Source organism: Budorcas taxicolor, chromosome X, assembly GCF_023091745.1.
Source record: "Budorcas taxicolor isolate Tak-1 chromosome X, Takin1.1, whole genome shotgun sequence".
Lineage (NCBI taxonomy): Eukaryota > Metazoa > Chordata > Mammalia > Artiodactyla > Bovidae > Budorcas > Budorcas taxicolor.
In genome coordinates this window covers 77,074,254-77,100,695 of record NC_068935.1, presented here as the reverse complement: position 1 = coordinate 77,100,695, position 26,442 = coordinate 77,074,254, and the positions used below count along the sequence as shown (strand labels likewise).

General features: G+C 34.7%; 1 protein-coding gene across 1 annotated transcript in view; it reads left to right on the top strand.

Annotated features, from left to right (window-relative positions):
- The window catches only part of CHIC1 (cysteine rich hydrophobic domain 1), a 40,636-nt gene extending 14,652 nt beyond the window's left edge, over positions 1 to 25,984 (top strand). The window contains exons 3-6 of the mRNA XM_052663686.1: positions 4,974 to 5,129; positions 24,262 to 24,318; positions 24,559 to 24,618; positions 25,934 to 25,984. Coding sequence (XP_052519646.1) covers positions 4,974 to 5,129; positions 24,262 to 24,318; positions 24,559 to 24,618; positions 25,934 to 25,984 — 324 coding nt within the window. The remainder of the gene's footprint in view (positions 1 to 4,973; positions 5,130 to 24,261; positions 24,319 to 24,558; positions 24,619 to 25,933) is intronic.
- The last annotated feature ends 458 nt before the right edge of the window (positions 25,985 to 26,442 follow it).

Below are 26,442 nucleotides of genomic sequence, written 5' to 3'. Positions count from 1 at the left end.
TCACAGTGTAAGTTTGTGATTGTTATTGACAATTCTTCATCAGTATATCCTAGTTTCACCCTGATTGTTTTTCCAGTTTTCTCTACTCAACATCTTTCCATTTTAATTGCTTTTGCTACTTTAACCTTGTTCTTCTGAGTAATTTTTTGTTCTCAGTCCCACCAGTAATTTGTTCTCTCTCCTGATGTATAATGTCAAATCATTCCATACAGTAATAAACAAGTAGTGATAGTCCCTGGCTAAGTGAACATTAGAAAATATGTGGCCATTTATCTTTTTAGGTTACAAAGAGCCCTTTGGTTTGAGATTTTGGCCTCATTTTCTAGTATGTTATACCTTCCTGTCTTGATCATATAGAATAATTCACCAATTTAAGCAGCAGTTCAGATTTAGATTTGTTTTAGATAAATTTTTTTCTGAGGAAAAATAGCTATGGAAAAAAAATCTCTTGAATAATAATTTGTTTGTAGAAAGATGGCAAATTCAATATTAAAATTAAAGACAAATAATGTGAGTTAAGATATCTCCAGTGGAAAACTTGTTCTTTATATTTCCCTTGTTGCTGTCAAATGTGTTATCTGGGCAGTTGCATCCAGTTTTAATATTGGTTTTTGCATCCAGTTTTAATATTGGTTTAATTAGAAAGAGTTTGAATTACAGTTTAAGTAATTCTAAAAACTGAATAATCGAAAAAGTCAGAGAATAGAGTTTCCAGGTATAAGACTTATCCATCTTTCCATCTTTGAAATTGGCCAGTTTTATGTGCTCAAGGGATCTTCAGAATATTTCTTCAGCTTTCCAAGTCTTCTAAAAACTGAAATTCCACCAGCACAAAGAATAGTACAGTTCTTCAAACTAGGGAAGTAGGAATATTGGACTTTTCTGGCGGTTCATCAATAAAGAATCTGCCTGCAGTGTGGGCCTGGGTCTGAAAGATCCCCTGGAGGAGGGCATGGCAAGAGAAGCCATGGCAAGCTGAAGTCCATAGGGTCGCACAGAGTCAGACACAACTGAAGCAACTAAGCAGCAGCACCAGGAATATTAAGCTGGATATGAACTGTTCTTAAAGACATCCATTCTTTTCAGCTGACCATTTTTGTAACACATAATGATTGGATATTTATTCTAGTGTACATTATTTAAATGCACAAAATTTCTCATATGTTTGAATGAGGATAAATGATACAGTGATCTTAGTTTAGTGTTTGATGATGGAAAACACTGAAGGAATTCTGAAAGTCTGATTTTGAAAAATCATATGGTGGCTTTGTTTTCTCTTTAGTTTCTCTCTCATGAGATTATTTTTCTCCAGTAGGCACTATTTCACGTGTAAATGTTATTTTGGATTATCAAAATGCATCTCTGATAACTATGAAGAAGAAGCAGAAAAAAAAATTTTTACGTGTTTCAGAAAAAAAGTTTGAATTCCAGACTGAGCAGCAGTGTAAATATATTTCACAATGAATAAATGCAGTAGCAAAAATAGAAAATTAAATCTGCATTTTATAAAACCAGTATTCTAGCATGAATGGAATTCTTAAATAGCTTTTATGCCTAAACTAAGCAAAATTGCAGGGTGAATTCCAAAAATCTCAAAAGCCATTTTGTTAAGCTCTATGGCTTAGTATTAATTTTGTGCTTCTTATGTGTTAGTGCTTTTAATATAAATAAAAAGATAATCTTTTACATTAAATTAAGCAAAGATTGTTTCCATCTTTCACTAAAGATAAGTCCTGTCAGGATGTATGAAACAGGTGTATACATACAAATTTTGGTGACCAGAAAATGAAAGAACCACAGAATTTCCGAAAAGAAATAAAAGCTTCCAGCCCTCAGCTTGAAACCGTTAAATGGTGTTACAAGGAAATTAGCGTGCAGTGTTGGGAATTGTAAACCATAAAATCCACCTTTACTATTGTGATCCAGTGTGACAAGTGATTGATGGGGTTGTGTTCCCCATGACTGAAGGAGACAAATCAGTCCTGCTGGGTTTTGCTTAGATTTTCTTCTGTTTGCAAAGTGTCTTGCATCCTGTTATAAAATATTATGACCCTTTCCCCCACTTTCATGATGTGACTTTCTTTTTTCTAAGAAAGTCAAGAGGAATTAAATGTTTCTTTACAACCTGCCATTCAGCTACAAAGTAAAAGGCTTCCATCTAACCTTCATTACTAGTGATACTCAAATTATATGAAAGTAAATGAGTAAAATGTTATTAACTCTGATTCCACACAGTTTACTAAACATTTCTTTCACATTGTTTAAATTTGGGAGTTAACCAGTTCTCATTTCCTATGCCTTTATTTCTGTTTTATGACTTTTACTGTTATTCAAATACAGATTTTTTTTTTTCAAAGACAATTCTGGCTTCCTTTTAAAGTCAAAATGCAGATTTTAGTTTATTGTTTGAAATTCTAGTAAAAGTTTTATTTTCAGTATGTTCCTGTTATGACTTCAAAAAATTTGAATTGTCATTTTTAGAAACTTAAATGTGTTAGTTTTTAGTTTGTCCATAGTGATAGAGTACAAGCTATGAATATTATGTATTACATGTGGAAAATATTGGTGGGAAGAAGGAAAATTGCCACATTTTAGAAATGGTTTTATTAATTCATTTCCAGAAGCATGTAATGAAAGATAAATCTTATAACAAATTTTACATACCTTGGCATGCAATTTATTTCATTCACAGTGTTTTAAACAAAAATCAAGTTTTACTTTTTGGATTCTTCTCTGGCTTTAGCCTCATTCTTTACTTTTTTTCATCTGTGCTTACACACTTTTAAATAAAAGTTATATATAAAAATTTTACTTTTTAAACAAAATTTAAATTCTAATTCCAGGTACTTAAATTTGTAAATGGACAGATTTAATATGAGTATATCAAAATTTGCCATATTTTTAAAATGTATTAGTGTTTCTAGATATACAATTAAAGAAAATTGATAATGTTATATTACAGATTAGAGCTAAATATATAAATATGTTTTCCTTATCTTAACTTCCAAATATATAAATATGTTTTCCTTATCTTAACTTCCATTTGGTTGCTCACTGGTTCACTAGGAAAAAAGAAGCTGAATGTCACTGTTTAAGAGGTAAATGAAGATAGCAACTTAGTACCTAGATTTTAAAAAAGAACATTTTTTTCCTCTAAAGAATTGAAAACCATTAAATTTGCATTCAAAATGTAGCAGATTATCCTTTTATGTAGAATAGAATGTGTAGAAAACCTGTGGAGTTTAACACTGTTGAGTTACCTGACCCAAACCTTCAGTTGATACTCCATGCAAAAAAAAAGCGTTGCTTTTTTTCTCCAAATCTAATCAGAGATATGATTCACTGACTTCCTTTCTCAAAGCATTCTAGGCAGGAGGTTCTTTCTAAGGTATAATTTCCATTCCCCATGAGGTATATAATAGAAAAATTATTTTTCTCATTTTATAGATGGGAGACTAAAGCCCACAAAAATTAAATGAACTTACCTAGAATTTTTTATAACTAATAAGAAACTAGAATCTAGATCTTGATTTATTGTCTTAATGTGCTTAGCCTGTTGCTGTTTTGTTTCCAGTTGTCAGCCATAGTTCCCTGAATTTATTTTCATATTTACTCCAGAAATTTATTTATTTGGAATTCTTTTTCCTCTGTGATTGTCTTTAAGTCATATTGGAGAATGAAATAAATTTACTTTCCTCTTGTAAATACGATTTTGAGCCTTAAAATTTCATAACTAGTTAACATATTAGGAAAAAAGGAAAATTTATAGGTTAAGCAAGTAACATTATTAGGTAGCATGAATAATTCTAATAAAGCTAATATAATTACTTAATGTTTTAATCGTGATGGTACTGAATTCTGTGGTCGTGTATCTTTCTAACATCCGTTAATCAGTATGTATTATAATATTGATTCTAAGACATGTTTATTAAAAGACAAAAATGTAATAATTTGATTCCTGTAGAACAGTTTTTACTTAGAAGAGTTGTGGAGCTCTATATTTTTGATGCCAAACATGCTAATGGGTTTTTTACTTTACAGCAACTTATTTTTCCTAACAATTTCGTAATTTTTGCCTGCATAGCCAGATGGTGGAATTTTTTCTTATAGATTTTACAGTGTGACAGCTTTCTAAATGAAAGGGAATCATTTTTGTGATCTAGAAATGTGATTTCATTGAAAGCAGAGTATTTTTAGTATACCTTTGAATTGTATAACCTTCAAGCAGAATTTTGGGTATAAATCTAATTATGCTTGTCATGATCGTGTGTTTGAACTGACTTTGTCATTGTTTACAGAGAACCATAAGCATCCACTTCCAGGAATGGAGGTAGTAATTAAAAATATTAAATTTGTATATTTAAGGATCTCTCAACTTCTAAAATTTACAGCAGTTATGAATCCATTTTATGCTAAAATGTTTTTTGAATGTGATCATTTCTCACTGTCTTTTGTTAATGTACCTTTTCCCTACAAACAATGGCAAGTGTTTAAGTTGTTATGTTGCAAATTTACCAGGGAGAAAAGATTTGAGAGTTGCCGTCTAAATTTAATTCTATTTCCTGTAGTAGTATTGCGGTTTTATTGTTATATTATGCTTCTAGTCTTATTCAACCTTTAGTCAGAGTGACTGGAGACTATAAATAATATTGCCTTAATAATGAGAATAACTGGTAAGAAAACTGTGTGATGGTATCCTTTACTACGAATTTTACTGTTGTCATTTTATTATTGGTAATTTCAGAAGATTGTTTTCAAACATCAGAATAAGTTCTGTAAACATGGAATTATATTGTTTTGCTTTCTGATGTCATCCAAGAGCATGTAATACCTATTTATAGGGAAAGATAGGGAGGAAATAAATATGTGTAATTCCTTAAAGTGTTTGTAATAAGACAAACATTTTATTTAGGTTTAGAGATAAACAGTAGAAAGCTGCCCTCAAAGTGTTAAAGATTGTGCCCTTGTTGTAGGTGGCCCCAGAAGAATTTAAGACCAGCATTGGCCGTGTGAATGCATGTTTGAAAAAGGCTCTCCCAGTCAATGTGAAATGGTTGCTCTGTGGTTGTCTCTGCTGCTGTTGCACATTGGGTTGCAGCCTGTGGCCTGTTATTTGTCTCAACAAAAGAGTGAGTAACCATTTTATTGTGTAATAATAATGAGCTAACATTTATTGAACAGTTGTTGTGTGCCAAGTACTTTACAGGATTTAATTCTCCTAGCAATGCTGTCCTCATTCTAGACATAAAGAAACTCAGGACCGGTGATATTAAGCCATTTGTCCAACCTTTATCAACATTTTATTACTTAATATGGGTTCCAGTCATTATTTTAAATAAGTACAAAGTAAGTGGAGTACTTAAGTAAATGTAACTTGGCTACTTATTCTTTTTACAAAACCTGAAGTTATGATTTAAAGTATTTCCGAGTCGCAAGTGTATGGGAGAGTTTTTTCTTGATCTGAAGAAGTGAAAGTAATCTACAAAGTTGGTGGGGGAAATCTTGGTTAGTTTTGAACATGTTGAAACAACATTCTGGCATGACATTACTCATTGTATCATAGATTTAAGACTACTGTCTTAATCTGATTTTCTTTAAAATTTAATTTTGATCTTCAGAATGATATTTTCCCCACTGGGAAGATATCTTTAAACTTTTTAATTCAAGTCAATGAGGAAAATTAATTCATTTGCCTCCAATTCTTTTCCCTGTACAACATTGATGATTCACTGAAACTTCTAAATAATAAGTATATTCAAATTCACAACACCTTGATGGGGTATAATTAATGGTACAGTTGTTTCATAAAAACCAGAAAGATTCCCACCGAGTACTCATATGTTCCTCTCCATCTTTCTCCTGCCCTTCTTAATGTCTGTTTCCAAAAATAAAATACTGCCACCCCTATCATTTTTTGAATGGAAAATTGGGCATTTTATTAATCCTTTTGGTCACTACCAGTAGGTCAGAGCTTTATTTTAAATAGAGCTTAGTTTATTGTTTGTCAAAATATGAACAGTGTTCTCAAATGGCTTTCTATAAGTTAAATTAATTATGAGATTTTTTTCATCACACAGATATAGCCAATTTCAGTTACTTTAAGAACAGATTTTTTTTATTTTAATATTATCCAGGATCTTTTTTTCTGATGATCTGTTTACATAGTTGCCTGTTTATTAACACCTCCACCACAAGGCCTGAAATAGAAGCAGTTTATTCAGTCATGTGATTTTACTATGAGCGCTACTGATTTAGCATTAACACTGATGCTATGATTTCTCCCTATGTCTATTAAGTACAGATATGCAGACTATTGTCCTGTGGGCTAAATCCAGCCCACTCTATTCTTTAAACATTTAAATCAATTGCTAGCATTTAAAAATTAGAATATTAAAATAAAATTTGAAATAGCCAGTGTCTCTTGTAAAATCTAAAAATCTGGAAATATGGGACCCACATGCCTACATTTCAGCAGTTGGCCCTTGCTGAGTGGTGGCTGCTTCCTTTAAATAGGACATGTGGTCTCTGATTCACCACAGAACTACCCAGCATTTACATTATCTGCCTTGCTCTGTACACTTTATCGTTAGGACCCTCAATGTTGTACATACTAACTTGTTAACACACTAGACAATGAAGCACCAAGCATATTCTAGTAACCTTGTACAAGACACTGTCCTTTCTGGAGCCTCAACTTCTTCACCTATAAAATCCAGATATTACTTACTTTAAGGTGGTTGTGAAGATGAAGAGATTTAAGGTACCTCACTGCTTTTTTTGTCTACATGAAGAAATAAAAAATAAAATGCAACAATTTAAGAGTGGCTCTAGCCTTTCTAATGAGGAATCTAGCTTCATGAAAGTCATGTCTGTGTTTATCCACAAAATAAAATGGAAATAATATGATTAATCTGCCCTGTGTCAAAGGTCATTGCTGTATAAATAAATGATTATAAAATGTTTACAAGAAAGAACTATGTAAACAGTCTGCCTTGTAAACTTTTTTTTGCCCATATACATCATGGTTATTTTTCTAGCAAATTAGTTGAAAGAAAAGAAATACAAACCAGAATGCCCTGAGTCTCTCTTGGCTCTGATAGGATTCTATGGCTACATGATATATGAAATGAAGGTTTTCACTTAACCATTCTTATATTTACCTTAGTGATAGTACATCAATTTTCAGGCCTAAGCATACTACCATCCTTTAATTTGAAATTACTTTTAACTTTTACCTTTGTTTTTGCTATAATATTTACTAAATTGAGAGGGATGTTCAGAGGGAAGGGACTATTATCTCAGGCTTACAACATGAACCAATAATGTTGTTTTCCTTATGATTTCTAATTTAATTCCATTGTTATTAGAAAAGATACTTTGTATGATTTTAATCTTTTTAAATTTATTGAGGCTTATTTAGTGGTATAACATATAGCCTATCCTGGAGAATACTCCATGTACACTCAAGAAGAAAATTGTATTGTTGTGGGGTGGAAGGTTCTATATATGCCTGTTAGATCTAGTTGTTTCACAGTGTTGTTCAAGTCCTGCCTTTCTGTATTGATCTTCTGCATAATTGTTCTATCCACTATTGAAAGTGGGGTATTGAAGTCCTAGCTATTATTGTAGAATTGTCTGTTTCTCCCTTCAGTTCTGTCAGTTTTTGCTTCATGTATTTTGCAGATCTGTTGATAGTTGTATATATGTTTATAATTGTCATTTCCTCTTGAAAGATTTTATTTTCATCACTATATATTGTTATGGAATTGTGTTCCCTCAAAAGTCATATGTTGCAGCCCTCCCCTTTAATCTGATGGTATTTAGAGGTGATTGGTACTTTGGCCCTTGGAAGGTTATTAGATTTAGATAAAGTCATGAACATGGTGTGCTCATTGTGTGTTAATGCCCTTATAAGAAAAGATCAGAGAGCTGCTCTGTATCTCTCTACTGTATGAGGATACAGCAAAAAGGAAGTTGTCCATAAGCCAGGATGAGTGCTCCCATAAGAATTCAAGCAACTATGTTGATACTCTGATCTAAGACTTCCCATACTTTAGAGCTATTGTTTAAGCCACCTAAAATATGGTCTTTTGTCATAGTAGCCTGAGTGTATTAAGACGGATACTGAGCATCTTTTTCTCTTGTAACTTTTTTATAGTTGAAATCTATTTTGTCCAAATCTATCTGCCCCAGCCCTTTTTTTTTTCTTTTTTTTTTTTTTTGGTTACTATTTACAGTGGAAAGTCTTTTTCTGTCCTCTCACTTTCAACCTACTTGTGTCTTGAATCTAATCTGAGTTTCCTGTAGACTCATGGATCATATTTTTATATCCATGCTGTATATCTCTCCCTTTTAATTAAGAGTTTAATCTATTTGCATTTAGAGTCATTAATGATAATATACTAGTTTGCCAGTTCAGTTCAGTTCTCACCCAGTCGTGTCCAACTCTTTGCGACCCCATGAATTGCAGCATGCCAGGCCTCCCTGTCCCTCACCAACTCCCGGAGTTCACTCAAACTCACGTCCATCGAGTCAGTGATGCCATCCAGCCATCTCATCCTCTGTCGTCCCCTTCTCCTCCTGCCCCAAATCCCTCACAGCATCAGAGTCTTTTCCAATGAGTCAACTCTTCGCACGAGGTGGCCAAAGTACTGGAGTTTCAGCTTTAGCATCATTCCTTCCAAAGAACACCAAGGGCTGATCTTCAGAATGGACTGGTTGGATCTCCTTGCAGTCCAAGGGACTCTCAAGAGTCTTCTCCAACACCACAGTTCAAAAGCACCAATTCTTCGATGCTCAGCCTTCTTCACAGTCCAACTCTCACATACATACATGACTACTGGAAAAACCATAGCCTTGACTAGATGGACCTTTGTTGGCAAAGTAATGTCTCTGCTTTTCAATATGCTGTCTAGATTGGTCATAACTTTTCTTCCAAGGAGTAAGCGTCTTTTAATTTCATGGCTGCAGTCACCATCTGCAGTGATTTTTGAGCCCCCAAAAATAAAATCTGACACTGTTTCCACTGTTTCCCCATCTATTTGCCATGAAGTGATGGGACCAGATGCCATGATCTTCGTTTTCTGAATGTTGAGCTTTAAGCCAACTTTTTCACTCTCCTCTTTCACTTTCATCAAGAGGCTGTTTAGTTCCTCTTCACTCTCTGGCATAAGGGTGGTGTCATCTGCATATCTGAGGTTATTGATATTTCTCCCAGCAATCTTGATTCCAGCTTGTGCTTCTTCCAGTCCAGCATTTCTCATGATGTACTCAGCATAGAAGTTAAATAAGCAGGGTGACAATATACAGCCTTGACGTCCTCCTTTTCCTATTTGGAACCAGTCTGTTGTTCCATGTCCAGTTCTAACTGTTGCTTCCTGACCTGCATATAGGTTTCTCAAGAGGCAGGTCAGGTGATCTGGTATTCCCATCTCTTTCAGAATTTTCCACAGTTTATTGTGATCCACACAGTCAAAGGCTTTGGCATAGTTTGCCAGGGCTGCCTTAATAAAGTACCACAGACTAGGTGGTTTAGACAACAGAAATGCATTTTCTCACAGTTCCAGAGGCTGTAAGTCTGAAGTCAAGGTTTTCGGAAAGCTAATGCTTTTTTTTTTTTTTTTTTCCTGAATCTTCTCTCCTTGGCTTATAGATGGCTGTTTTTCTCCCTAGGTCTTCATGTGCCTTCACCTGGTTCCTTCTATACATATCCGTGTCCTAATCTCTTTTTATAAGGACACTAGTCATATTGCAGCAGCAGCATATTGGATTAGGGCAAACCCTAATTTTTGGGTTTCCCTGGTAGCTCAGATCATAAAGAAAATGCCTGCAATGTGGGAGACCTGGGTTCGATCCCTGAGTTGGGAAGATTCCCTGGAGGAGGCCGTGGTAACCCACTCTCGTATTCTTGCCTAGAGAATCCCCATGGACAGAGGAGCTTGGTGGGCTATAGTCCATGGGATTGCAAAGTCACACACAACTGAGTGACTAAACACATAAACACTAATTATCTCATTTTAGCTTAATTACCACTTTAAAACCCACGTCTCCAAATATAGTCACATTCCCAGGTACTAGTAATTGTGACACTTGAATATATGAATTTGGGGGGAACATAATTCAATCTGTAATAGATAAGGGAGGACTTCTGTCATTTTGTCTTTTGTTTCCCATGTGTCATATCTTTTTTTTATACTCACTCCATTACTTCCTTATTTTATATTTAAATAATTTTTATAGTGTGCCACATGCCTTCTCATTTCCTTTTTTGTATATATATTTAGCTATTTTCTTATATGTTACCCTGGGGATTATAACTAATATCTTAAACTTGTAACATACTAGTTTGAATTAATACCACTTTAAATTCAGTAATATACAGATTCTGCTTCTGTCCATGCACATACCTCCCCATATGTGTTATTATCACAAGTTGCATCTTATATATTATATATCCTTTAATATGTATTTATAATTATCATTTTATACATCTGTCTTTTAAATCATATAGTATGAAAATAGAAATTTCAAAATAAAAACAACAATGTTGGCTTTTATATTTATTTATTCAGTTTTACTGATGTTCTTTATTTCATCATATAGCTTGAGTTATTGTCCAGTGTTCTTTCATTTCAGTCTGAAGGACACTTTTTATCATTTCTTATGCTGCTGCTGCTGCTAAGTTGCTTCAGTCGTGTCTGACTCTGTGCAACCCTAGATGGCAGCCTACCAGGCTCCCCCGTCCCTGGGATTCTCCAGGCAAGAACACTGGAGTGGGTTGACATTTCCTTCTCCAGTGCACGAAAGTGAAAAGTGAAAGTGAAGTCACTCAGTTGTGCCTGACTCTTAGCGACCCCATGGACTGCAGCCTACCAGGCTCCTCCATCCATAGGATTTTCCAGGCAAGAGTACTGGAGTGGGGTGCCATTGCCTTCTCCGATCATTTCTTAAAGGCAATTCTAATAGCAGTGAACTCCCTCGGTGCTTATCTGGGAGTATCATAATTTCTCCTTTTTCTGAAAGGATAGTTTTGTTAAGTATAGAATTCTTGAATGACATTTTTTTTTTTCCTTTAGCACTTTAAAAGTGTCATTCTACTTCTTCTGAACCTCTTGGTTGCTGATGTGAAATTGGCTGTTAATCTGACTGAAGAGCTCCTTATACATAAGTTGCTTCTCTGTTGCTGCTTCCAAGATTTTTCTTTTTGTTTTTGGCTTTCAAAGGTTTGAATAAAGTTTCTATCAGTATGGGTCTCTGAGTTTATCCTACTTGGAATTCATTGAGCTTCTCAGTTTTCCTTTTTCTGTATGTGGACTCATATTAATACCTGGTGTGCTATGGTTTCAGCCTGAGGAACTCCCCACAGTATTTCTTATATGGTAGGTCTGTAGGCAGTGGATTCTCTCAAGTTTTTATCCAAGAATATTTTCTCATTAGTACTTTTTATAGATAATATCTTAATTAATAGACTATTTTTGAACAATTTGAGGTTTACAGAAAAAAATGAGAGAAAAAGCAAAGTTCCCATATACCTCCCTCACTCAACCCCCAATTTTCCCTGTTATTAACATCTTGCTCTATTGAAGTACAGTTGTTAAAACTGATGAGCCAGTATTGACACATTATTATTACTAACTAAAATCCATAGTTTACATAAGAGTTCGCTCTTCATGTTGTACATTCCATGGGTTTTGACGATGTATAAAGATATGTACCATCATGTATACCAATATACTTTGGTATGTTAATCTTGTATCCTGCATCCTTTCTATAATTGCATATTAATTCAAGGAGTTTTGTTGATTTTTCAGGTTTTCTACATAGACAATCATCTATGAAGTAAGATAATTTATATTTCTTCTTATTATGTATACCTTTTTTTCTTATCTTATTGCATTACCTAGGACTTCTAGAATGATGTTGAAAAGCAGTGGTGAGAGGGAATATCCTTGCCTTGTTCCTGATCTTAATAGGAATAACTTTGAGTTTCTCATCATCAAGTTTGATATTAACTGTAGGTTTTTTGGTAAGATGTTCTTTATCAACTTGAAGAAGTTCCTCTCTTCCTTGTTTGCCAAGAATTTTTCTCGTAAATGAGTGTTGTATTTTGTCAAATATTTTTTCTGCCTCTGTTGATGTGATTATGTGATTTTTCTTTTTTAATCTGTTGATGGGATGGCTTACATATTAATTGATTTTTGAATGATGAACCAGATTTGCATATGTGAGATAAACCCACTTATTGTAGTGTATATTGTTGTATTTCTTTGCTAATGTTTTGTACAAGTTTTTGCATCTATGTTCATGAGAAATATTGGGTCTGCAGTTTTCTTCTCATATAATACCTTTGTCCGGTTCTGTAATACTGGCCTCATAGAATGAATTAGGAAATATTCTCTCTGCTTCTCTTTTATGGACGAGATTGTAGAGTGCCACGTCCAGCACAACAGGTGAGAAAGACCTGAAACAGGGGTGAGCACGTAATGAAAAGACAGACACATATAATTTGGCAAACGAGGAGTCAGGGGGCCCTTCTGCTCTCCATGGCAGGAAGACAAAATGGCTCCTTTCAGCCCATACTTTAATTGGCAGAAGTCACATGAGCTCATTAAGGAATAGCTATACTGGGGAGTTTGGTTAGCACAGGCTCTGCTGTTGATCAGGAATATCTTGTTTTGTTTCCATGGAGATGGATGCAGGGGTAGGCAGTGAAGTGGAGCAGAAAGCAGGTCCCACCCCAAGAATGTCTGTTTGGCATACTTACTAGGATGATCACAAGGGCGCAGTTTGCCACACTCTTGAGTCTGGTCTCTGCTCCACCAGGCTGCAACAGTAGAGCACTGGTATTTCTTCCTTAAATGTTTGAACCCATCTGGGCATGATGTTTTCTATTTGGGGAGGTTATTAATTATTGACTCAGTTTCTTTAATAGACAGAAGCCTATCAAGATTTTCTATTTCTCCTTACATGGGCTTTAGTAGACAGTGTCTTTCACATAATCAGCCCTTTTCATCTAGCTTATCAAATTCATGGGCATAGATTTGTTAATAATGTTCCTATATTTTCCTTTTAATGTCCATGGCTTCAGTAGTGATAACCCATATTTTGTTTCTGAAACTTTGTAACATTTTTGTCTCCTTTCTTTTTTTTGTAGTTAACCTGCCTAGACACATATTAATTTTACTGATCTTTCAAAGAGCCAGTTACTTATTTGTTGACTTTTCTCTATTGAAGTCCTATTGTTAGTTTCATTGATTTTTACTCTAATTTTAATTTATTTTCTTCTTACTTTAGTTTGCTATTTTTTCCCCTAAGGGGCAAGCATATATGGTTGATTCAAGGTATTTCTTCTTTACTAATATATATATATTCAGTGCTACTGCTTTTAATGCATTCCACAAATTTTGATAAGTTTTGTTTTCATTTACATTTAGTTCAAAGTATTTTAAAATTTCTCTTGAGATTTCTTCTTAGCCATGTGTTACTTGAAAATGTGCTATTTAATCTCCAAGTATTTGTGGATTTTCCGCTATTTTTCTGTTGTGGTCTCAGAGCATATGTTGTATGATTTCTGTTCTTTGAAATCTCTAAAGATGTGTTTTATGACCCACAATGTGGTCTGTCTTGGTATATGTTCCACCTCAGCTTGAGAATAATCTATCATTTGCTGTTGTTAGATGAAGTAGTCTGTAGATGTCAGATATATCCAGTAGATGAGTAGTGCTCTTGAATTCACCTGTGTCCTTACCAACTTTATGCCTACTTGATCTGTTTCTGATAGAGGGCTATTGAAGTTGCCAACTATAATAGGGGACTCCTCTGTTTCTCCCTTCAGTTCCATCAGTTATTGCCTCACGTAGTTTGATGCTCTTTTGTTACGCATCACTTCAGTCACTCAGTCAATGTCCGACTCTTTGCGACCCCATAGACTGCAGCAACCAGGCCTCTCTGTCCATCACCAACTCCCAGAGTTTACTCAAACTCATGCCCATTGAGTCAGTGATGCCATCTAACCATCTCATCCTCTGACATCCCCTTCTCCTCTGGCCTTCAATCTTTCCCAGCATCAGGGTCTTTTCAAATGCGTCAGTTCTTTGCATCAGGTGGCCAAAGTATTGGAGTTTCAGCTTCAACATCAGTCCTTCAATGAATATTCAGGACTGATTTCCTTTAGGATAGGCTGGTTGGATGTCCTTGCAGTCTAAGGGACTCTCAAGAGTCTTCTCTAACACCACAGTTCAAAAGCATCAATTGTTTGGCACTCAGCTTTCTCTATAGTCTAACTCTCACATCCATACAAGGACTACTGGAAAAATAATAGCCTTGACTAGATGGAACTTTATTGGCAAAGTAATGTCTCTACTTTTTTAATATGCTATCTAGGTTGATCATAACTTTTCTTCCAAGGAGTGTCTTTTAACTTCATGGCTGCAATCACCATCTGCAGTGATTTTGGAGCCCACAAAAATAAAGTCTGCCACTGTTTCTACTGTTTCTCCATCTATTTGCCATGAAGTGATCGGACTGGATGCCATTATCTTAGTTTTCTGAATGTTGAGCTTTAAGCCAACTTTTTCACTCTCCTCTTTCACTTTCATCAAGAGGCTCTTTAGTTCTTCTTCACTTTCTGCCATAAGGGTGGTGTCATCTGCATATCTGAGGTTATTGATATTTCTCCCAGCAGTCTTGATTCCAGCTTGTGCTTCCTCCAGCCCAGCATTTCTCATGATGTACTCTGCATATAAGTTAAATAAGCAGGGTGACAATATACAGCCTTGACGTCCTCCTTTTCCTATTTGGAACCAGTCTGTTGTTCCAAGTCCAGTTCTAACTGTTGCTTCCTGACCTGCATATAGATTTCTCAAGAGGCAAGTCAGGTGGTCTGATATACCTATATCTTCCAGAATTTTCCACAGCTTATTGTGATCCACATAGTCAAAGGCTTTGGCATCGTCAATAAAGCAGAAATACATGTTTTTCTGGAACTCTCTTGCCTTTTCAGTGATCCAGTGGATGTTGCCAATTTGATCTCTGGTTCCTCTGCCTCTTCTAAAACCAGCTTGAACATCTGGAATTTCACACTTCACTTACATTGAAGCCTGGCTTGGAGAATTTTGAGCATTACTTTACTAGCATGTGAGATGAGTGCAATTGTGTGGTAGTTTGAGCATTCTTTGGCATTGCCTTTCTTTGGGATTGGAATGAAAACTGACCTTTTCCAGTCCTGTGACCACTGCTGAGTTTTCCAAATTTGCTGGCATATTGAGTGCAGCACTTTCCCAGCATCATCTTTCAGGATTTGAAACCACTCAACTGGAATTCCATTACCTCCACTAGCTTTGTTTGCAGTGATGCTTCCTAAGGCCCACTTGACTTCACATTCCAGAATGTCTGGCTCTAGGTGAGTGATCACACCATCGTGATTATCTTGGTCGTGAAGATCTTTTTTGTACAGTTCTTCTGTGTATTCTTGCCACCTCTTCTTAATATCTTCTGCTTCTGTTAGGTCCATACCATTTCTGTCCTTTATTGAGCCCTTCTTTGCATGAAATATTCCCTTGGTATCTCTAATTTTCTTGAAGAGATCTTTAGTCTTTCCCATTCTATTTTTTCCTCTATTTCTTTGCATTGATCACTCGTGAAGCCTTTCTTATCTCTCTTTGCTGTTCTTTGAAACTGTGCATTCAAGTGGGAATATCTTTCCTTTTCTCCTTTGCTTTTCACTTCTCTTCTTTTCACAGCTATTTGTAAGGCCTCCTCAGATAGCCATTTTGCTTTTTTGTATTTCTTTTTCTTGGGGATGGTCTTGCTCCCTGTCTCGTGTACAATGTTGTCATAAACCTCCGTCCATAGTTCATTAGGCACTCTGTCTATCAAATCTAATCCCTTGAATCCATTTCTCCCTTCCACTGTATAATTTTAAGGGATTTGATTTAGGTCATACCTAAATGGTCTAGTGGTTTTCCCTAGTTTCTTCAATTTAAGTCTGAATTTGGCAAAAAGGCATTCATGATCTGAGCCACAGTCAGCTCCCAGTCTTGTTTTTGCTGAATGTATAGAGCTTCTCCATCTTTGGCTGCAAAGAATATAATCAGTCTGATTTCTGTATTGACCATGTAGTTATGTCCATGTGTAGAGTCTTCTCTTGTGTTGTTGGAAGAGGATATTTTCTATGATCAGTGCATTCTCTTGGCAAAACTGTATTAGCCTTTGCCCTGCTTCATTCTGTACTCCCAAGGCCAGATCTGCCTGTTACTCCAGGTGTTTCTTGACTTCCTGCTTTTGCATTCCAGTCCCCTATAATGAAAACGACATCTTTTTTGGTTGTTAGTTCTAGAAGGTCTTGTAGGTCTTCATAGAACCATTCAATGTCAGCTTTTTCAGCATTACTGGCTGGGGCATAGACTTGAATTACCATGATATTGAATGGTTTGCCTTGGAAACAAACAGAGATCATTATGTCGTTTTTGAGATTGCATCCAAGTAATGCATTTCAGGCTCTTTTGTTGACTGATGGCTATTCCATTTCTTCTAAGGGATTCTTGCCCACAGTAGTAGATATAATGGTCATCTGAGTTAAATTCAGTTAAGAATTGTTCAATTAAGACTTCCCTGGTGGCTCAAGATAGTAAAGCGTCTGTCTACGATGCAGGAGACCCGGGTTCAATCCCTGGGTTGGGAAGATCCCTTGAAGAAGGAAATGGCAGTCCACTCCAGTACTATTGCCTGGAAAATCCCATGGACAGAGGAGCCTGGTAGGCTACAGTCCATAGGGTTGCAGAGTCAGACACAACGAGCAACTTCACATTCACATTCAAGAACTGTTATGTCTTAGAAAGTTGACCCTTTTTCATTATGTAATATCTCTCTTTATCTCTGAATATTTTCCTTACTCTGTAGTCTGCTTTGTTTAAAATTACTAAAGTGACTCTAGCTTTCCTTTGATTAGTATTACTATGGTGTATCTTTCTCCATTTTTTTACTTACAGTTCTGTATGTCTTCATATTTAAAGTGGTTGTCTTGTAAACAGCACTTAGTTGTTTTATTTCTTGATCCCTTCTGACAGTCTCTGTTTATTTATTTATTTCTTTATTTACAATATTATATTGGTTTTGCCATATATCAACATGAATCCACCATGGGTGTACACATGTTCCCAATCCTGAACCCCCCTCCCACCTCCCTCCCCATAACATCTCTCTGGGTCATCCCAGTGCACCAGCCCCAAGCATCCTGTATCCTGCATCGAACCTAGACAGTCTCTGTTTTTGAATTGATATATTTAGACCTTTGATATTTAAAGTGATTATTGTTATAATTTGACTAATATTTACCATGTTTGTTACTGTTTTCTATTCATTACTCTTGTTCTTTGTTCATATTTTTGTCTTGCAGTCTTTTTGACTTCTGTTTAATTATTTTTGTATGATAGTATTATTTATCTTCCCTTACTATATCACTAATCCTACTTTTTAATCTTTTTAGTGGTTGCTCCCTAAAGAGAGTTTGCAACATATATACATATAAAACCAACCCAGGTCCCCTTTCAAATAACATGGTACCACTTCCCAGGTAGAACAATTACCTTATTATACAATATTCCCAGCTCCTCCCTCCCATCCCTTATAACATTACTGTCATTCACTTTACTTATCTATAAGCTATAATCATGGACTACATTATTGTTATTAACAAAGTGCTATTAGATCAGTTGAGAATAGAAGAAATGAAAGATTTTATTTTACATCCATTTGTTTCTTCTCTAACACTCTTTCTTTATGTAGATCCAGATTTCTTACTTGTAGTGTTTTACTTCTTTCTAAGTAACTTATTTTAACATAAGTTATTTAGAAACTAAACAAGGAGGGTCTAGTAGCAACAGAGGCCCTTAATTTTTTGTCTTAGTCTTTATTTCTCTTTGATCTTTGAAGGACAGTTTTGCTGGGCACAGATGGAATTCTAGGTTGGTAGTATTTTATTTTAAAACGTTTAACATTTCATTCCACTTTTTTCTATGCTTGCATAGTTTCTAAGGAGGTGGCTAATATGACTCTTATCCTTGCTTCTTTATATGTAAGGTATTTTCTCCCCTAGCATCTTTGAACATTTTTCCTTGACTTTCTGTAGTTTGAATATAAGATTATTAGGTGTAGATTTTGGAGTATTTATCTAGCTTTGTTGGTGAAGGAAATGGCAACCCACTCTAGTATTCTCGCCTGGAGGATCCTATGGACAAAGGAACCTGGCAGGCTACACTCCATGGGGTCACAACAGTCGGGACACAACTTAGCGACTAAACTACCACCACCATCCAGCTTTGTATTCTGAGCTTTTTCTATCTATGAGCATGATGCCTTTCATTAATTTGGGGAAATTGTATTGTCATTATTGCTTTAACTATTTCATCTCCTCTTTTTTCTCTCTACCTTCTGATATTTCTATTATGTAGGGCTTCCCTGGTGGCACAGAAGGAGAGTTTCTATTATGGGTCTATTGCTCGTTTTGTAATTGTCCCATAGTTCTTGGATATTCTGTTTTGTTTTTCTTTTTTCTTTTTCTTCTAGTTTTGTAAGTTTCTACTGATATGCCTTCAATCTTCATTAGTGGTTTCTTCAGCCATTTCCAATCATTGATGAGCCCATCAAAGGCATTCTTCATTTCTGTTGATATTTTGGCTCTCTGCCATTTCCTTTTGATTTTTTTCTTATAGTTTCCATTTCTCTTCTAACATTATCCATCTACTCTTTCATGTTATCCACTTTTTTCATTAGAGCATGTAGTATATTTTTCATAGTTGATTTATATTCCCAGTCTGATCATTTCAACATCTCTGCTATTTCTGAGTCTGATTCTAATGCTTGCTCTGTCTTTTCAAACTTTTTGTCTTTTAGTATGACTTCTGATTTTTGTTTGAAAGCTATACATGATGTCCTAGGTAAAAGGAACTGAGATAAATAGGCCTTTAAAGTAAGATTTTATTTTTTTGTTTGACTGTGTTTACTGTTTACTGTAGCTGTTACAGGGCTTCCCAGGTGGTGCAATGATAAAAAATCTGCCTGCCAATGCAGGAGACACGAGTTTGATCCCTGGGTCAGAAAGATCCCCTAGAATAGGAAATGGCAGTACACTGCAGTATTCTCACCTGGAAAATTCTAGGAACACTGGAGCCTGGAGAGCTATAGTCTGTGAGGTTGTAAAGAGTTCGACACAAATGAGCACGCATGCACATAGCTATTAGAAATCGAAGGCTAAACTTTTCTTAGTGTCCTTGTTTTTGTCTGGCCTATTTTCCTTGAATTTCCCTATAGACTTCTTAGACATCACCTGAGATGCACAGTTCTTTTAATTGTATTCCTTGTACTATAATACAGAAGCCTTATTGATGTAGTGGTAAGGTGCTGGGGAAGGAGGATTCCCTGGTGGCTCAGTGGTAAAGAATCCATCTGCCAATGCAGGAGACATAGGTTCAATCCCTGGGTTGGGAAGATCCCAAGTACAAAGAAATGGCGACCCATTTCAGTATTTCTGTCTGGGGAACCCCATGGACAGTGGAGCCTGACAGGCTACAGTCCACGGGGTTTCAAAGAGTAGGACACAACTTAACGATTAAACAAGGTTTTGGGGAACTGGACATGTTCTATAGTGTTATGTCTGCTAAGTCAGTTGCTAAGTCACTTCAGTCGTGTCTGACTCTGTGTGACCCCATAGACGGCAGCCCACCAGGCTCCCCCGTCCCTGGGACTCTCCAGGCAAGAACACTGGAGTGGGTTGCCATTTTCTTCTCCAATAGTATTATGTCTAGGCTTAATTTTTTTATTGAGCCTGTGCTCCTGGGCTGTACCCTACAGAAGTGCTTCTCAGATTTTTTGTTGTTTTGTTTTCCCCTTTAGGTGGGACAGGAAAGCTAGAGGATGCTAGAGTTGTGTGTTGCCTTCTCCAAGATTGGTTAGGCTCTAATAATATCCCAGTAGATTCGGCTCTGGTACAGTAGTTTCTCTGGAGAACAGGCTTTGCTAAGAAGAACAGAATGTTCTGGGCATATATAAATGTGACTGACTGTTCTTCCCTTTCTCCTGCTGGAAGGATGAGGGGATTTTTTGCAATCACTGTGAGAACATGATAGGTCTCCTGGTAATAAAGTCATAAAAGTGTGGGAGTCTCCACCAAGACGGGACCCCTTTGGAATTTTGAACTCTCAAACTTGTCCCCACTGAGCTTCCAGCAATTTGTTAATTAAAGTTCAGGTGTTGATATCAAACAAACAGCAACAACAAAAATTGCTATCCTAGTTCTAGTTCCCACAGTTTTCCTCTTCTGCGTTTCTACTCTGGTAAGTTGTGCACAAGGTTTCCAGTTTCTCCAGATCTTCACCAACATTCACTATTCTTCATTTTACTGATAATAGCCACCATAATGAGTGTAAAGTGATATCTCATTGTGGTTTTGATTTGTATTTCCTTAATGACTGGTAGTGTTGAGCATTTTACATTTGCTTATTGACCATTTGTATATTAGGTACTTTGCCCATTTTGTAACTAGCTTGTTTAGTTATTTGTTGTTGAGTTGTGGCATATATATATATATATACACATATATTCTTATTATTAATCCCCTATCAGATAAGTGATTTGCAGATATTTTCTGCCATCCTTTTGGCCTGTGCTTCAGTGTCATATCTAAGAAATAATTGCAAAATTCAGTGTCGTGAAGATTGTCTCTGTTTTCTTCTAAGAGTTTTGTGATTGTCATTCTATTTTTAATTCTTTGATCCATTTTGAGTTAATTTTTGCATATGGCATAAATTTAAAATTCAACTTAATTCATTCACAAATGGATATCTAGTTTTTGCAGTATTTATTTAAAAGTCCTTTTTCCCCATTGAACAGTTGTCACTCTTGTCAGAAATCTGGTGACTGTTTATTTGAGGGGTTTATTTCTAGGCTCTCTGTTCTATTCCATTGGTCTATATGTCTATCTTTATGACAGTACTGTATTCTTTTGGTTATTATTGCTTTGTAATAAGTTTTAAAATCAGGAAATGTGAGTCCTTTACATTTGTTTCTCATTTTCAAGATTTTTAGGCTAATAAGAGTCTTCTGGGGTTCCATGTGAATTTTAAGATGAAATTTTCTATTTCTATATAAAAAGTCACTGGTATTCTAATAAGGATTGTGTTGGATCTGTGATCATTTTGGATAATAATGTCATCTTAACAATATTAAGTCTTCCAATTTATGAACACAGGATTCTTTACATTTATTTAAGTCTTTAATTTCTTTTAGTATCATTTTATAATTTTATGTGTACAAGTCTTTTGCCTCCTTGCTTAAATTTATTAAATATTTTCTTCTTTTGATACTATTGGAAATATTATATTTTCTTAATTCCTGTTTTGAATTGTTTACTGCTGTTATATAGAAATGCATCTGAATTTTGCATGTTGATTTCATATTCTGAAATGTTCCTGAATTTGTTAACTAGCTCTAACATGGTTTTTTGTGGGTTCTTTAAGGTTTTCTACACATAATATAATGTCACCTTCAAAGAGAGATAATTTTATTTCTTCCTCTTTGATTTGGATGCCTTTTATTTCTTTTCTTGCTTAATTTCTCTGTCTAGAATTTCCAGTAATATGTTGAATAAAAGTGGCAATCATTGTCTTCTTTCTATCTTAGAGAAAAAGCTTTCAATCTTTCACCATTTAGTATGATATTAGTTGTGGATTTTTTCTTAACCTAAAGCCAGGGAGAGTGGGGTCTGCTAATATTCCCCATCTCTCATATCTACCCAGAATATGGCTGCCATAGGACACTGGGAAGATAGCAACTGCCACTCAGTTGTAAGAGCAGCTGTAACAGCTCACCTACAACATAGATGTTGTAGAAAGAGGGACTCATTCTTTGCCAACTATCCTGCCTATTTTTCAGAAGCTGTGGGTAGGGAAATAGTTGCTGCTCTCCTGACATCACCCACTTGATTTAGGCCTTTTATTGCACAGAACTATGGAAAATGGGATCTACCTATTTTCACTGTCTGCCCAAACTAACAAAATTAACTTTTAAAATAGTCTTGCTTGTACCTTTTATATCATATCTTAAGGGGGCTTTGCCTAACTCAAGATTTAAAAGATGTACTCCTGTGTTTTCTTCTAGTTGTTTTAATGTTTCATTTCTTAATGACTTGGTCTTTGATCCATTTTGAGTTAATTTTGTGCATACGCTATTTTAAAAGATAAATTTGACTTAATCAAATTAAAAGTTTTTATGTGTCAAATATAACATCAAGTTAGTAAGAGCCCACCCAGAATGTCAATGTGAGAACTAACTCATGAATATATACATATATATGGGATATTTTCCATTTATTTACCTCTTTTGAAATTTATTTTAGCAGTGTTTTTTGTTCTTTGGAGTTTTTATTTGGCCACACTGTGCAGCTTACAGGATCTTAGTTTCCCAACCAGAGATCCAAACCAGGCTCCCTGGACCACCAGGGAATTTCTTTTAGCAATGTATTTTAGTTTTCACCTTACACATCTTATACTTCTTTTGTTAAATTTATTCCTAAATATTTTATACTTAAATCTGTTGTGAATAGGGATAAATTAGGAGGATGGGATTAACATATGAAAAGAAAAATCTATTGTGAATGGGATTAATCTTTTACTTTCTCTTTTAGGAGGATGGGATTAACATATGAAAAAAAAAATCTATTGTGAATGGGATTAATCTTTTACTTTCTTTTTTAGATTGGTCATTGATAGTATATAGAAATAAAATTGATTTTTATATGTAAGAACCTTGTATTACTTTTCTGTCTAGCATACCAAATTTCCACAAACTTAATGACTTAACACTATTTTATTAATTCACAGTCAGAAGTCTAGGTACAGTGTGGCTTAATTGGGTTCTCTTATTCACAAAGAGTCAGACACAACTGAGCGACTTCACTTTCACATTTTTTTTTTTTAATTAGAATCTTACAAGGCCAAAATCAAGGTGCTGGCAAAGCTGCATTCCTTTCTGGAGATTCTGGGAAAGAACTTACTCCCAAGCTCTTTCAGATTTCAGAAATCATTTCCTCCTTAGACTTTCTATGTGACCTTTCCATCTTAAAGCCAGCAATGATGGTTTGAGTACTTCTTGTGTTTCAGACCCCTCTGGCTATTCTTCCATCAGCTGGAGAAAATTCTCTGCTTTTATGGGCTCATGGAATTACATTGAGTCTGCCAAAATAATCTAGAATAATCTCCCTATTCTAAAGCCAAATGATTAATAACTTTAATTACAATTGCAATGTCCCTTTTGCAATGTAGTGTAACATTCACAGGTGTAACTCCAGGAAGTGAAGATCATGGGGGCCAGAATTCTTACTTATTAGTTCAAGTAGTGTTTTAGATTCCTTAGGGTTTTCTCTATACAAGATCATGTCCTCTGCAAATGAAGATGGTTTCATGTTTCCTTTTACAATTTGGATGCCTTTATTATTTTTGTCTAGTTGCTCTGGCTATAACATCTATATGCTGTTGAATAAAACTAGCGGGAGGAGATATCCTTATCTTGTTCCTAATCTTAGGAGGAAAATATTTAGTCTCTCTCCATTTATTGTGATTCCCTGATGGCTCAGATGGTCAAGAATCCACCTGCAATGCAGGAGACCCAAGTTTGGTTAAAAATAAAAAACGCCTAACAGTCTTTAATTTTAATGTTTTGGAACATTTTGCAAACTTTTCTTATTCCTTTCAAAATACATGCACTCCAAATGAGAAACTCAGCCTCTGTCTTCCTGTTTACTACAGTGCTGCTTCTCTTGTTTTTATTTTTTCCTCTAAATACAAATTTTTCAACTGCCTGATTTTGTACTTCTTTTCAGTGGAAATTCTGATATATGTTGGTTTGTTTTACTCAACTTATAGACCTTGACTACTATTTGTCAGGTATTATGCAAAGAACTCTGATAGGAAAACATTTGATGAGTAATCAGATTAGCTTGGCATATTATATGTATGTTAAAAAACTAACCTTGTGAAAAGATATACGAAAGTCTAGATTTAGGTTCATAAATGGACTACTAGCAGTACTGGTAATGTTTTTATATAGTCCAATTAATGGACTCACAACACAGAGTAATTTGTACATATTTTGTTTTGGAAAGAAAAGGCAAGAGGAGAAAATAATGGGATCTTACAAGTAAGCAGAAGAATATACACATAGTTTACAAAGCTCTTCATCTTGTAACAAAGTCTTGATTCTTTCTTATAGACCAGAAGATCAATTCAAAAGTTGTTAGAATGGGAAAATAACAGATTGTATCACAAGGTAAGAAAGTTTAAGCAAATAAGTATTCCATTCATATTTGCATTAATAAATTGAAAAAATGGAAAATTGTCAGCCACAAAAGCATGAATTAGAGAATACTCACTTTTTAATATTTGTTGTTTACAAAGTATTTTTAAAAGTATCTTATTCCTGGATTGTTGTTCAGTGGTTTATTCAAATGTGTAGGTAATAATTAGTATAAATTGTTGTTAAAATTCTTAACAAACTTTACCTTCTTAGCTTGCTTTGCACTGGAAGTTGACTAAAAGGAAATGTGAAACTAGCAATATGATGGAGTATGTAAGTATGCAGTTATCTTTAATTGCATATTTTTGGATTCCATCCTGAATGTTACTTTTTACTGTATTTATCATTTGTCACATCTTCTTTCTGCCTTTTTTCTTCTCAGCTTGAACTTTTGTCATTTGGAACATAGAGGTTTCCTTCCACATTTTTAGGTTTGTAGCCAAAATAAAATATCTTGAAAGCTGACAGTTATTTACATCTTAGAAAAACTTTAGCTACTATGCTCAGATGAAAACCTGGTAAAACCTTAATCTTTTTCTAACACAGGTACAAACCATAACACATGTTGATGGGCACAGATGAACAAATATTTCTAAATGTAATCTTGTCAAAACTTACATAAAATAGGAATTGACTTCTAGATTCATATTCCTGGCTTTTTTTTTTTTCTTAGCTGATATTTATTAATAGCTTTCAGTGAAGAAACTATAGATTCTAGTTTTTTTAAACTGAAAGATCTGCGATCTTAGTCACAACACATAAAGTCACATATAGCCAGTGTGACAGATAGGGTATCATTAACATTCAAAAGAATATGAAATTTATCCAAACTTTAAGTTGCTGACATGTAATATATATTTAATAATAAACATTCCATTTCTATTTCATAAGTGAGGATTATTATGTATCTTTCTCCACTTTGAATAGTTTTGAGGATAATGTGCAAATGACCACAAATCTAAAATTCTCTGTAGGTAAAACCTTGTATAAATTATTGTAACTTTGTGTAACTTTATAAATATATTATTTTTATTTCCAAACCTTTTTTAAATTAAAATGTTTTAATCAATCCATTTGAACACTACTTTTTACAAAAAAGCTTCTAAAAGATAATAATATTCAACCAATATCAGCTGTTGTAATTGAAAAATATGTAAATGTAATATAAGTGAAGGTATTTTTTTCTAATCCTAATCCTAATAAATTTTTGCTAGAGATTCTAATAAAATTTGTATGCTTCCCATTTAATCGCTTCCACTTTGCTACAAAAAACGGGAACCAAGGGAAAATGGGAAAGACATTAAAATATAATAGGGTTTGCTTTTCTGTTAACTAGATGGTTACTGTAAATCAGATAATAAAAACTATTAGCTATAGCAAGTAATTATATTTTTCAGTTTAATTGCCAATCTAATGATAACTTGTGGTAAGTTCCTTTTGTAACTGTTTTATATATTTCACTTGCTTTATAGTATAAGACCAAAACATGGTCCTGTGAGAAGTGATTATAAATTTGGGGGGTTATGTGTAAGTTGCAGTAAAATTGTAAAATTTTGTCAATATATTCTTGTTTATTTTTATTTTACAGGTAATACTAATAGAATTCTTACCAAAATATCCCATATTCCGACCTGACTGAGGAGTTTTATTCAGTCACTTCTGTTTTACCTGTCATTTCCTACCCTTAGTGCCTTGTAGATGATTTTGGAATGAAGATGGTCTCCTTTGCTGTGTTCAATTTATTCTTTATAATGGTAGAATATTCTCCTCACACTTTTCATTTGTGTTGATTTAAGAAGAAATTTTGCACATTCTTTTTGTTGTTGTTAAATGAGGCTTGTATTTTGCACTGTCAATTTTTAAATAAATACACACATGTGTGTGTGTATGTATGTGTATATATATATATATATATATATATATAGTTGCCACTAAATATAACATCAGTGCAGGTGTTTAAAAAACAAAAACATGTTCTGAGCATGCTGCCTTATAATTTTCATACTTACTATTTCTAAATATGCATCATTTTTCTAGGCTATTTAATGCTCTGTAATCCCTTACTGAACATACATAAATAAGCTTTTGGTAGCTTTT